This window comes from Anabrus simplex, chromosome 5 (genome assembly GCF_040414725.1).
Source record: "Anabrus simplex isolate iqAnaSimp1 chromosome 5, ASM4041472v1, whole genome shotgun sequence".
Classification (NCBI taxonomy): domain Eukaryota; kingdom Metazoa; phylum Arthropoda; class Insecta; order Orthoptera; family Tettigoniidae; genus Anabrus; species Anabrus simplex.
The window spans coordinates 333946991-333960643 of NC_090269.1; the positions used below are offsets into that span (position 1 = coordinate 333946991).

The 13653-nt window shown below is 37.9% G+C and overlaps 1 protein-coding gene across 1 annotated transcript in view; it reads left to right on the top strand.

Annotated features, from left to right (window-relative positions):
• Atf-2 (Activating transcription factor-2) overlaps window positions 1-5720 on the top strand; it is a 136220-nt gene extending 130500 nt beyond the window's left edge. The window contains exon 11 of the mRNA XM_067147599.2: window positions 4448-5720. Within this exon, the coding sequence (XP_067003700.2) occupies window positions 4448-5184 (737 nt within the window). The 3' untranslated portion in view covers window positions 5185-5720. The remainder of the gene's footprint in view (window positions 1-4447) is intronic.
• The last annotated feature ends 7933 nt before the right edge of the window (window positions 5721-13653 follow it).

Below are 13653 nucleotides of genomic sequence, written 5' to 3' on the forward strand. Positions count from 1 at the left end.
ACAACTACTCATACACCAGACCCATATCAGACTATTTCACCTGGGAGTAAAAATTGTACTTTCTGAACTTCGCACTAACTTCTGGATCTTTCGAGCCAGAATAATTGTCAAGAAAGTTTTACACAGATGCTTACCGTGTGAAATTGCCAAAAATACCCAAGTAAAAGATCTGGATGCCCCATTACCAAATGATTTTGTTTAGCCTTCGCCCCACTTCTCGATCACTGGATTAGATTTTGCTGGTCCGCTTTATGTGAAGAAGGTTATCACATTCAGCTAGTCATACATACTTGTGCCATGACATTACATTTAGAACTCTTTTTTTAATATGCCCATGAATTGCTTTATTTTGGTATTACGAAGATTTGTAAGTTGCTGAGGTCTCTTGGATACAATTTATTCTGATAACAAGACATTCCAGGCAGAATGCAGAGAACTAGATGACTTGTCTCCCATCTTCTCTTCTAGCAGAAGACCACAGTACTTCGCTAATGGTATGATGACATGGAAATTCATTGCCCCATGTGTGGCTTGGTGGGGAGGATGGTGGGAGCACATAAATCTGAATTAAAAATAAAGCTTTGAGGAGGAATTTGGGGAAACAGCAAGTAGGTGAAATAGTGTTCTTGTCTGAAATAGAAGCTGCAATCAATTCAGGACCTTTAATTGAAGATAAGAACAGTGATTGCTTGACATCAGCACACCTTTTTTCATGGAGGCACACTAACAAGTCACCGCTACCAAACAGAGAACCAAACATCAGTGTCAACTTACAGAAGCATTTCCAGCTTAGCCAACAACTCACAAATGATTCCTGTAGAGATGGATGAAGGAATATCTGGTACAACTCCCCAGCTATTGTAAAGTTCTACAGCCACACAAAAGAGACACATAGCTCCGAGTTAGTGGCCTGGTCCTTCTGCTAGAGGAACTATGTCCAAGGCATTTGTAGAAGTGGGTGTTTGTAGGCGAGTTACTTCAAGAACGAGATGGTAAAATAAGAACTGTTGTGCTTCATAATTCAAATGGTCATTCCCTTAGAGATTGACCAGAATGTTATTCATACATTATGCAGTATGTATACGTTTGGTGGATGTCATATCCTTTGAAGACAGTCAAGGATTGTAAAACCAAAGAAGCAGTGTTTGGTCTGAATTAATAAAGACGTGAAGAAAGCTAGTGTCACACCCCGAGGATTTCTGTAACCATGAGTTTGTTGCAGACATTGCACTTGTGCAGATCCTGTGATCAAGCTGGAATAATGCTGTTAAAATACACTTACTGATAAAATAAGCGAAACTCTCTGTATTTCAGACAAAATTTCAATATTAGTCTTTTGAAAACTTGTAGGTATAAATTAAATGTTATGCCATTACAACAATATGTCACTGTATCATAAGTTAATTAGCCCATTTGAGAAGTTTCAGTGCAATAATTGGTAAACATTGATCGTGAAAATATTGCCATTTCCCGTCTTTGGACAAGAATAACCACAAACAGCTGTCTTAAGATTTATTGCTGGGAATTCTCATGCCGTGTATTTTTGTGGACATTACGGCTTGTCTACAACAGTTAGTCTCACTTCAAGACAAGACAGTAACAAGATGTTCGAACAAAGTTTAAACACCTGTATTCGATTTATATTTAAGCTGCGATATGATTCTCACATTTCGCCTTATTATAGGGAGTTGTCATGGCTTCGTGTTCATGATCTCCACATGTTGTCCCTTCTGCATGGAGTTCTAAACTCAAGTATGCCGAATTATCTCTCACCCTCATCAAACTTTAATTACCTCTCCTCCTATCATAACCACGATACACGATCTGGCTCCTGTTTAACAATATCTCTCAGTCACCCTAGGACTTACAATTGCTCCTTTGTAGTCACTGCCACTAGGTTGTGGAATACCCTCCCTGCTACCATTAGAGTTTTACGTTCTCGTAGGAGATTTAAGATGGATTGCCGAAATCACTTGCTGAATACTTCTAGCTGCCTTGTTCGATGTGTGTAGTGTGAATGAGCTTATTTTTATAAAAATTAGAAATGTATTTGCTAGTTATAGGTTTTTACTGTGTTTCCTTCTTTTATTATTACTAGTGTTAGTTTTAAAATTATCATCATATTGTCATGTTATACATTCTATAATTATTTCTTTTATTAATATCTCCATATTTGCTATTAGTACTATATTATTTTAAAAAAAGATTTGTTGTATTTAAAAAATTCTATGTATGTTAATTATTTTAAATGTTGTGGTTAAGTGTAAGAAAGGGCCTTGAGCCCTAACTTCGCCATGAATAAAGACAACTCACTCACTCACTCACTCGTTTGTGTATGTAAGTGTGTGGATGAAGTCAGAATTGAGCGCATGATGTGGCCTGCTTGTAGTCCCGACCTAAACCTGATAGAGCATGTCTAGGATTTGCTTGGGATACATGCTAGGAGTTGTTCCCCTGACACACTGGCTCATTTTCGGACTGCACTCCAGGCAGAATGGGAGCTCGTACCACAAGAGTGCATTCGAGATTGCATTCTGAGCATACCTGTTCAAATCACAGCTGTAACTGCAACTACAGGTCGTAATACCCGTTAGTGAGGCAATGTAATTGTGTTGAAAACGTGTGGACAAATAGACTGCATACGGAACGGTGCAGAGCTCCAGGTTTTGACATTTCCAAATTCATGTTGGTGGACTGTTGTGATTGTCACGATCAAAAATGTTTCTCAGTTCTTGAGCTGAAACTTTTCAAATGGGCTATCTAATTTAAAATGTATTGCCATATTGTTGTAATCTCATAATATTTGATTTTTATCAGGTTTCAAATGGACTATCATTAAATTTTATCTGAAATATGTAGTGTATGGCCTTTTTTTTCTTTTTTTCTTTTTTTGCTGGTGAGTGTATTTACAATTATGTATGAATGATGATATTGGTGTGGGTTATCAGGGTCTTTATAACTAAAATTACTATATATTGAGGTAGCATGTTTTACTATCCATAAACTTTATTGAAGCCGGGCTGAGTGGCTCAGATGGTTAAGGCACTGGCCTTCAGACCCCAACTTGTTAGGTTCGATCCTGGCTCAGTCTGTTGGTGTTTGGAGGTGCTCAAATTGGTAGATTTACTGGCACGTAAAAGAACTCCTGCGAGACTAAATTCTGGCACCACGGTGTCTTCAAAAACCGTAAAAATAGTTAATGGGACATAACGCCAATAACATTATTATTATTATTTATTATTATTTATTTATTGAACTACTACTATTTACAGTTTATCACAAGTTCACTTGTGCAGTGTCTTTCCAGAACAGTTCAAAGCTAGCAAGCCTCATTGAACTCCACAGAGCCGTCTGACGGACTTTTCCATTGAAATATTTGTCACAGACTCGTGACTGTCTCGTACTGCTTACTTTCATTGCGATGTCTAACTCACTTGAGAATGACTCTGCTTTCCCACAGTTGCACTCTTATATAAGCAAATAGGATATTATAGTAGCTGCTAGCTCCAGATCATTCTGGGTACCTGTTCCTTTGTTGATCAGCTTTCGGCTTCGTCTAGGAGCTTCCACATCGTGAACCTCAGTAGTTTGCTGGCACAATTGCTCTCTGCTGACCTCGTCCACATTGTCGCCGTTGTGCTGTGATTATTATCTCTCGCTGGCATTCTTGCCAACTGCTACAAGTCGATCTTCATTGTTACAATATTGTAAATGTTCTTACAGCTGAATTTCATCCTCTTAATAATTGCTATTACTTATGCAGAATTCATAAGAATGTTATCTGATAACTTGAATTACAAATTGCTTTTCTGCTATAGTGATTAGCTGCCTGAGATGAACTGAACATATGACTTGATTCCAGCACATCAACATTGCTCTTGCCTACTCATGAGTGCATAAGTGCAGATGAGCTGACCAAAGCTGCCTTAGGTCCTGGACTTGCTGAAAATATTGTAAACCTGCTTTGGTGCATGCTGCATTCAGTGCAACTGTTGGCTCAATTTCACCCAAGAAAAGTGGAAACTGTTGCAGGAAAAAGAAAACTGATATCTATGAAGCTTGATGCTAGCCTTACTTTCACGTAACCCAGTGAGATTTTATGTCTAAGGGTTAAAGTTTTATTGATGGAAAGGAAGGATTCAAATACTTATGTCTAGTCTTTGAATGGAGAATACAAATATTTAGGAATTTTTTTCAGTTTAAGGGGAAGATGGATATATTTCTTTATCATATCCTGAAGCAGAAATATTTTAAATAACTACATAAATCTTGATCAGAGACTAGATATGATCATGAATACTTGACATAGAGTATTTGGGTTTGTCTGATTTCCTGCTATCTTGTGTGTAAACCATGCTATTACCTCAATAAGTTGTTCTTCCTTCCTAGTTTTCCTAATCTTGTTTAGTATCAGTATCATTCATTGAGAACATGTTTGTGTCTACAGGTGTTCCTGCTGCACCAGTGTCTCATTCTCAGCATATTATAAATGTGACTGTGCCTCTTATAACACAGAATGGTTTGATGTCAGGAGCAACAGCTGTCAATTCAACAGTGCAGCAACCAATGTTGATGAGTACTGTACCAGAACATCAAGTAGTTCTGTTAAACAAACCGAGCATTGCAAAACGACGTGCAAGCAATACTGTGCTGTCAACACCTGCCAATAAGAAACCTCTTGTGGACAATACTGTTGCCCCTCAAACTCTTCTTCTTACATCTGCTATTAATTCTTCAGAATCGGTGAACCTCGTGAGTACAAACTCTAAGCCTCAGCGTCGTTTAGTGGCCAATGGATCGGTAGGTAATGTGGCAACCACAATGGTGACAGGCACAAATGTTGTGATACCCAGTGTTGTGGTGACACCCTCTCAAGTCCAGGAAGTAGTGCAGAGTGACCCTTCTTTAGTGCCTATGTCATTGGATCAAATTCCTACAATTCTTCTTCCCAAATCGCTATGTTTATCGTCGGTAGGAATGACTCAGGAACATCACACTCCATCTACCAACGGTGACAGTACAACTGGTATCACACCGGTAATCAAGTTGAATCCAAATGTGACAAGGACAGACAGGACAGATTCAAGAGGCCAGCATGAAAATAAAAGTATTAGTAACGGTCATGGAGAGGATAGTGATGTAGAAATTATAATGGAAGTTCAAAAAGAAAGTGATGGAAGTTGAAGTGAAATGTTTGTATTTTTATTACAGATTTTTGTATTATTTATTTTTTAATGGAAGATAATTTCCATTGTTTATCTAGTTAACAGTTGATACTCAGATGTTGTAATTTTATAATTAGTATTTCATACTGTAGCATCTTGAGACATAATGCTTTATACTGTATAGAGCTCTTTTTTAATTAATCAAGCAGTATGTATTTCTTAACTTTCATTTTCAATAACTTGTAGCCTTGGGTAATGTTGATTTTTATTTCCCTCTTGATTGCAGTGTTGTATGAAAGAAAGAAAAGAAAGAAAGAAGTTACAGTTTTTAAAATAGAAAGAAATAAACAAGCTATGGTACTCCCATCCTGTGGTATTACTACCTTTACTCGCAAATAGGATGCCATCATAAATTAAACCCCTTGATTTTTTTAAAAAGAATTGTTACTGCATACCTGCCAACTTTCCCGATTTAGGCGGGAGACTCCTGATTTTCGACAGTTATTTCTGCCTCTCGATTATTCTATTATCCCTCCCGATTTTAGTTTATTTTTTCGTGAACTTCAAACATTTGTTTTCAAATCCTGCCATTTCAGCTTTGTACACCAGTGACCGGAAGTCCTTCGTTCATTGGCTGCTTTCAAATGAAATATCAGTGTTTATTAATACAAGAAATGCGCACGAATTTGTGATGTTTATTGAAACCTGTATATTGCGACGCTTGTATCGATTGTCAAGCTCTCGTTCTCGCATGCTATGTTCATGTTTATTCACATCAGTCTAGTTGATTCTAGAGACTAGTCGCTAGATTTGGAGTCTTTTTAGTAATTTAGTGACATAATTTCAAAGGTAGCGACTAGTGACTTTTCTAGAGTTTTTAGGAGCCATTTGGAGACTTCTGGTGAATTTTAATGTATTACTTGATAAAAATAGAATTGCACTTCGCATGATCGTGCAGGCTCGTGATGCAATATACTAATCTATGCATTTACTAAGTAATGTAATCTAAGTGCATGACTGATTTACATGTGTGGAGCATGAGTTTATACATTTTCGGAAGGCTTATCTGAGACCAATCATCTCACTTACATACTTCCTGTGAGGAAATAGAGATGTGTAAGTTTCAGCCTTGTAGCCTCGTATAGCAACAGTCGGGTTTTGAGACAGTAAGTGTTATTGTATATACCATAGTACTCCTGTATTGTTCAAGACATGTAGAATAAGCAGTTTTGACCAATTGTATCTTCCTGATTTTTCCTTATTTACATGTAAAAATCTCCTGATTTTTTATTTTGTAAAGTTGGCAGGTATGTTACTGAATATTTGAGCTTCCTAATTTTATTTCAACCGGGCGAGTTGGCCTTGCGTTTAGGAGCGCGCGGCTGTGAGCTCACATTCTGGAGATAGTGAGTTCAAACCCCACTGTCGGTAGCCCTGAAGATGGTTTTCTGTGGTTTCCCATTTTCACACCAGGCAAATGCTGGGGCTGTACCTTGATTAAGGCCACGGCCGCTTCCTTCCCATTCCGAGGCCTTTCCTCTCCCATCGTCGCCATAAGGCCTATCTGTGTCGGTGCGACGTGAAGCAAAATAGCAAAAAAAAAAATTATTTAAGTAAATCTGTTCATGTGGGTTTCAGAGACAACTTTATATTCTTAGATCCTGCAATCCTACTCCATCTTGCAAATTATGTCTCCATCATATCATACTCAAGTATTAGTAACGGTCATGGAGAGGATAGTGATGTATAGGGCTCAGATGTTTAAGACCTAAAAATAGTCCAAATAAGCAAGCAAATATGACCTTAAAAGTGATTAAATATGACCTCAAAGTGACAAAATATGACCGGAAAATGACTAATTAAAATATGGACATTTTTTAATAAATTATAAATCGAAAGGGCAGTTCCTTTTATACATATTTGTTAACTTAATTCTTTATTCTTACTTTCATATTAGACTAATTTTCTGAATATACATATTTAGCAGTTATTCACAGTCTATTGGCCTTGGTTCACTTATCGAACATTTGTGAATACATAGCTATAAAATACCGGTACTAAGATTATCAGATCACACAACATAGTAAAAGTCAAAACATGTTTGCACCCTGTAGTGGTGGTTTGAAATACGAGAAAACTAGAAATCAATGTATTTTTTAAATATTTTGGAACGTTCAAGCCCAGATTTCATTAATATTATCAAATGCGTTAAAGTTTAAATTGAGTACCACTAAAGGAATTAGATTTCTTTCAATACATTATGGTAAGGCGGCAGGGCCTATAGTGCAAACTAACATACCTTTTTCATTCTTCTCCGCGGGTGGAACTGAAGTGTATGAAAAGATTCATCTTCAAATCATCAGGCGTGAAAGACCTCCGATTATCACTTAACACATGCTTGTAAGAAACAGAAGCTCCTTTCTATGTCACAAGATTATTGGTGTAAATTTAAATCGTGTAAAAGGAGCAGTGAAGTCTATGGCCTTCATTCTATACAAACGGTATTCCACTTGTATTAACTGCAGATGTGATGCCGAGAAGCAGTATTGTGAACACTAGTTCGCATTCGATAAGTTGAAGATGATTTTGCACAACTGCATCTGTCGACAGACCACCAAAATATGACAGAAATATGATGTTTCTACGAAAATGGGTCAAAATATGACCTTATGACAAAAAAATAGCCGAAATATGCATTTATATGACAAATAAAAACTACTTAATTGTGATGATTTTCACCTGAATTGCACCAAAATCCAATCAGGCAAGAAAATAGAGACAAAGAAGAAATATGACTTTTCCTAAACATCCGAGCCCTAGTGATGTAGATATTATAATGGAAGTTCATTAAAAAAGTGATGGATGGGTAGGACTGTTACTTCTCCCCATTTTACCGAGCAAGTGGCCGCGTGGTTTGGATCACATAACTATTAACTTGCATTCGGGAGTTAGTGGGTTTGAACCCCAGTTGGTAGCCCTGAAAATGGTTTTTCGTGTTTTCCCATTTTCACCCCAGGCAAATTCTGGGGCTTTACCTTAATTAAAGCCAAGGTCGCTTTCTTCCCTCTCCTAGCCCTTTCTTATCTCATCATCATAAGACCTATCTGTTTCCGTGCAATGTAAAGCAAATTGAAAAAAAACTCCCTATTCTCACAAACACTCACACATTCGTTTTAGAAAATACAGTAGTTTAATTTTTCATACCTCTGTCTGACTATAAACAATGTAGAAATGTCATTCTGAAATTCTGTTTAAAAGGAAAGTGGTGCTGGCACTTGATAGTTTCATGAACATGTAGCACAGTATTGCTTTAGACACAACTTGGCTGGCAAACTGTGAATTACATCAGCTTTAAGCAATAATACTCTGCTGAATTTTGTAATGACAATGAATGTGGTAGTGCTCACTGAATTTCATTTAACCATGTTTGCTTAAAAATACTCCCTACAAAATGTTAATGTCATTAGAAATGAAGTAAATGACAATAAAAGCATTTAATGATTGTTCGCTGAAATGACCCATCCTGCTTCAATCTTCATAATCTTTCATCATCAGATGTATACATGTGAAATAATTTGTCTGAAAAGTGGGGGCCCTGTTTGCAAGTAAATTGGTAGATATATATATTTTTTTTTTTTTTCCTCAATCATAAATTTGTTGTCTTGTAATTATCAGTCACCTACCACTGGGTCTTTGCATCCTGGTTCACTATTATTACTACAAAACTCTGAATACTTATTGTTCAGAATGATTGTCTGTAGTGAGTCTGAAGTACCGGTATATGAAAGTAGAAGAAGGGAACGTAAAGTTAAGAGGTATTTTAATATTTTTGTTTAAAGTACTTAGCATCCAAAATGATCATTCCCATTAGAGTTACAGTAGTCTTAGCCTTCTAATGGGACTGAACAATTGAACAAGATTCTATGAAAAGAGGGTCCAGCTCAGAGAAAGAACGACAGTGTCCATTGTTGAATCCTGATGCTGCTGTGAGATGGGGGAGAGAAGAAAAATGTAATCTGATTTAGAGTGGTGTCCATTGTTGAATCCTTATACTGCTGTGAGATGGAGGGAGAATTACATTGTCTTTGTCTGGTATACATATGTTTTAGTTATCACATGATTTGTTTAATTTTTATTTGGCTTCAGATGGCCAGTAAGTGGCTGAAACTAGTCCCAAAACTTATGTAATATCATTTACTTGTCAATTTATTCTTATAATTGCACTTCAATACAGAACAAAAAATGAAATTTATAGCTTAAAGTGTGAAGTATTTGTCAAAGTTGATTTGGGGAATCTAGATGTAAATACATTCTCGTGCAAATTAATTGGAACAATGTTTCTTTTTTATAATTTTCCTAATTATTGGTAACAGTGTGCTACACACTGATTCTTAGATCCCATATTTTCTGTACATTGTTTGTTCATTGATTGAATAGTGATTGCTCTGTGCTGTGATTCCTCCCAAGAAATGTAGTGTGATTGTAGCATATTATCGCATAATATTCTATGACTCAAAGAGAGATCGCTGCTAAGTCAAGTGTCGGTGTTGGCACTGTAAACTGAAGTATTCGGCAGCCCAAACAGATTGGTTCACTTTCACCCAAGAAAAATGGAAACTGTTGCAGGAAAGAAGAAAACTGTGCCGATTGATGATTGTTTTCTTCTCAGAAGAAGCAGATTAACTCCAGGCTTAGTGCTTAGTGCTTGGCCTGTTAATTGGGCAACAGGGGGATCAAACCTGCATGCGACTAATGTTTGTTGTAGACTTCCAGCTGGTGGAAGGAAACTAACAGGAGAAATGTGTAAGAAGCATTTTTTGTGGATGTTCGATCATCAGGATAGGAGCAGAGGGTTCAATAAGTTCAGCAAGCAAAAGAATGAGCCCACAAATTCAGCACATTTGCAACAGACCATACAACGACCATATTTTCACGAATAATTAATGCACTTATTTTAATTAAAAATACAAGCGAAAACTTCAGATGCGTAAATTATTCAAGGAATTCAGATATTTAAAAATTATTTACAAATCATTTATATTTAAAAGATACATCAAATATAATATAAACACAATTGGTTCAACTCATTTGTGGTTATCGTCATTTGGAATTGAGATTTTTTCTGAAAAGTCGAATAGGGTACAGCAGATAAGTTGGACACGTGGGTTTGAAGTGCCAACACTGGAAAATATTCTTCCTGTTACGAGCTGGCAGTATGACCTGAAGTGAAATAAACATGAGCTAATAAAAGTACAATTCATGTAATGTCGTAACAATGACACACCAGCAAAGAAAGAAAACTGTCTAACACGAGAAGGGCCGGGAATCAAAGGAGGGACCCTGCTAGATTTCCCCAAACTGTTCATATCCAATCTTGTACGAGTGACGTGTCCATTGACCCTTTTTCTTGGATACGAATGTGGATCCCTCGCGGAAATTTTACTTTAGGCATTGTTTTTAATTTTGAAACAACGTAAAGTGCAAGCTTTCTGCCATCAGCTGTTACTGCAAGCACTGTAGTACATCGTTGTTTTTCGCTTCTAGTAGCGCATACGATAACACTCGATGTCCCTTTCTTATCGATTGTTCGACTTTGTGGCATATTGAAACTGATTGGCAGCTGACATGCAGCTCCTATTTGGGAGATAAAATATTCTTTCACTTTTCACTTCTCAATCACAAAGCAATGAAAATCAATTACTTTTTGGTTGAAATCATTTGTCATTTTTTGACATAATGTTATTCTTCGCCAAAGAGGAAGTCCATTTCTCTTCATAAAATTAATAATCTAGCCACGGCTAACCTTCAAATCCGAGACACTGATTCCATGTGCAGTGGCTATTTCTCATTCTTTAAAATACAGCATTTCGTGAGAAATGGCATATCCAATGTTGCATAACAAAATCATATATTTAAACAGGTCCTCCTCTACTTGTGAAAACTTGCCACTTTTTGGTCCACGAAATGCTTTGTGAGACTGTTAGTCGCTTGAAGTGCACTTCTCTATTACTGTGATAGCGCATGTTGCATTTGGACACTGAATACTTGTGGCCCGCTGCCTTATTCCCCCATGTTTTGGCGAAACTGATCACCGCGAGTTTATATGTTACAGTATTACTCGAATACTTGCTCACTGTGGACCAACAAACAATTTTGAGATCACAGAAAACGTATGTCCCATACCCGAAACACTCATCAAATATCTTTGTCCCAGACAGGAATAGAGCGTCACTAGTCCCTTCTGGGCTGATTCTCTTGCCGAACTAGTGCAGTGGTATTTCCAACGAGCTAATAACAGCACGATGCCCTGTATTTGGAATGCCCGCTTTTTCAAAAGGAAGGCTTCTACTTAAGCAGTTGACATCTTTATTTCGAAGCGCATCCAGAGCTGCGTGATTAATATTCAATGAAGTGGGTGCATCAAATACGTGAACATTTCTATTTCTCCACTTTGGACCCAAAAATATTGGGATGCGTAAATTATGCGAGAAAATATGGTATGTTATGAGGGTGTTTCACATCGAATGTCTGGGACCTATAGTGGTAGTTACTTCACAGTTTAGGTCATGTAGCTGTAAGCTTGCATGTGGGAGATGGTAGGTTCGAAGCCCATCATTGATAGTCCTGAAGATGGTTTTCCATAGTTTTCCCATTTTCACACCAGGCAAAATGCTGCGGATTTAATTAAGGTCGTAGGCTTCCCAGTCCTAGACCTTTCCCATCCCAATATAGCCTAAAGACCTAACTGAGTGCCGGGATGAGTGGCTCAGACGGTTAAGGCACTGGCCTTCTAACTCCAACTTGGCAGGTTCGATCCTGGCTCAGTCCGGTGGTATTTGAAGGTGCTCAAATACAACAGCCTCGTGTCGGTAGATTTACTGGCACATAAAAGAACTCCTGCGGGACTAAATTTCGGCACCTCGGCGTCTATGAAGACCATAAAAGTAGTTAGTGGGACGTAAAGCAAACAACATTATTCATTAACCTAACTGAGTCAATATGACATTAAAATACTTGCAAAAAAAGTTAGTACCAATAGATGGCATGAGAAAATTGACCAGTACATCAAAATGCTGGGAAGGAGAGTAGGAAATGAGGATAGAATTTTTCAGAAAGACTTCACTCCTTGCTGTACTTTTGAGAAAGTGGAGAAATACTTCAGTGATATGAATATTGGTGTGCTAGAGGGAACTTCCCAGACATTAATACTGTGGAAAACACATGGGTTATTTGCAAAATAAAACTCTTAAAACTTGACTGTTCCATAAAAGTATGTGTGATTGTTAGCTTGCATTCAGGAGATGGTGAGTTCAAAACCCACTATCAGCAGTTCTGAAAATGGTTTTTCCATGGTTTCCCATTTTTACACCAGTCGATTGCTTGGGCTGTATCTTACCTTAACCCCTTAACTGGGGAATAGTTTCATAACATCAACCAGCCAGTGGGTGATTATTCAGCGTAATGCGCACTTTTGGAATGGGTACAGTAGCGTGCGGCAGATGTAAATACAAAAAACAAAAACAAACCCCATGTCACTACAGCCCTTGCAGGGCCTTGGCCTACCAAGCGAACGCTGCTCAGCCCGAGGGCCTGCAGGTCACGAGGTGTCGTGTGGTCAGCACGACTAATCCTCTAAGCCGTTATTCTTGGCTTTCGAGACTGGGGCCGCTATCTCACCGTCAGATAGCTCCTCAATTCTAATCACGTAGGCTGAGTGAACCTCGAACCAGCCCTCAGGACCAGGTAAAAATTCCTGACCTGGCCGAGAATCGAACCCGGGGCCTCTGGCTAAGAGGCAGGCACGCTACCCGTACACCACGGGCCGGCGTAGATGCAAATACTCAATAAAAAACATATATTTTACTTGATTTATTTAAATTATGAGTGATATAGTAGAAATTCAATAGCATTATGTTATTACCGTTTTTCTTGTAAACCCGTAAATATATACATGTGTACACGGTGTGTTCATACAAAAGTGAATTTAAAAAGTATTCCTTTCATTATTATGATGACATTTTTTCAAGTTTTCAGATATGCATTAATAGGGTCTACATACTTTCTAGTTCATAGGTTATTCAGAAATTACGTACAGTGTGGTAAATACGGAAGCAAGGGCAAGCACAAAGGGCCACATCACATTCCTCACAGTAGTAGACAGTTTCCCGTCGCCTCTGGTTTGACAGGCACACAACACAACGTTTTCTTGAGTGATTCCTACATCCGGTCGGCGGATTCTCAAGATAATTCAACATCTTTCCTAACCAAGCCTTTATCACATCACACGGAACAGTTTACCATCATATACAGACCAATTTACAAAAAGGCATCAGAACATGGACAATGGAGTTCGCAGAAAACTGTATTGTAGTAACAACAGCTCGCAAATTTAGTTATTTCAATGTACATATACACAAATAAATTCTTTACGAAGAATTTGGCGCGGACCGTACGAGACAACACGAGACAGCTGTTGGACTGCCGCCTA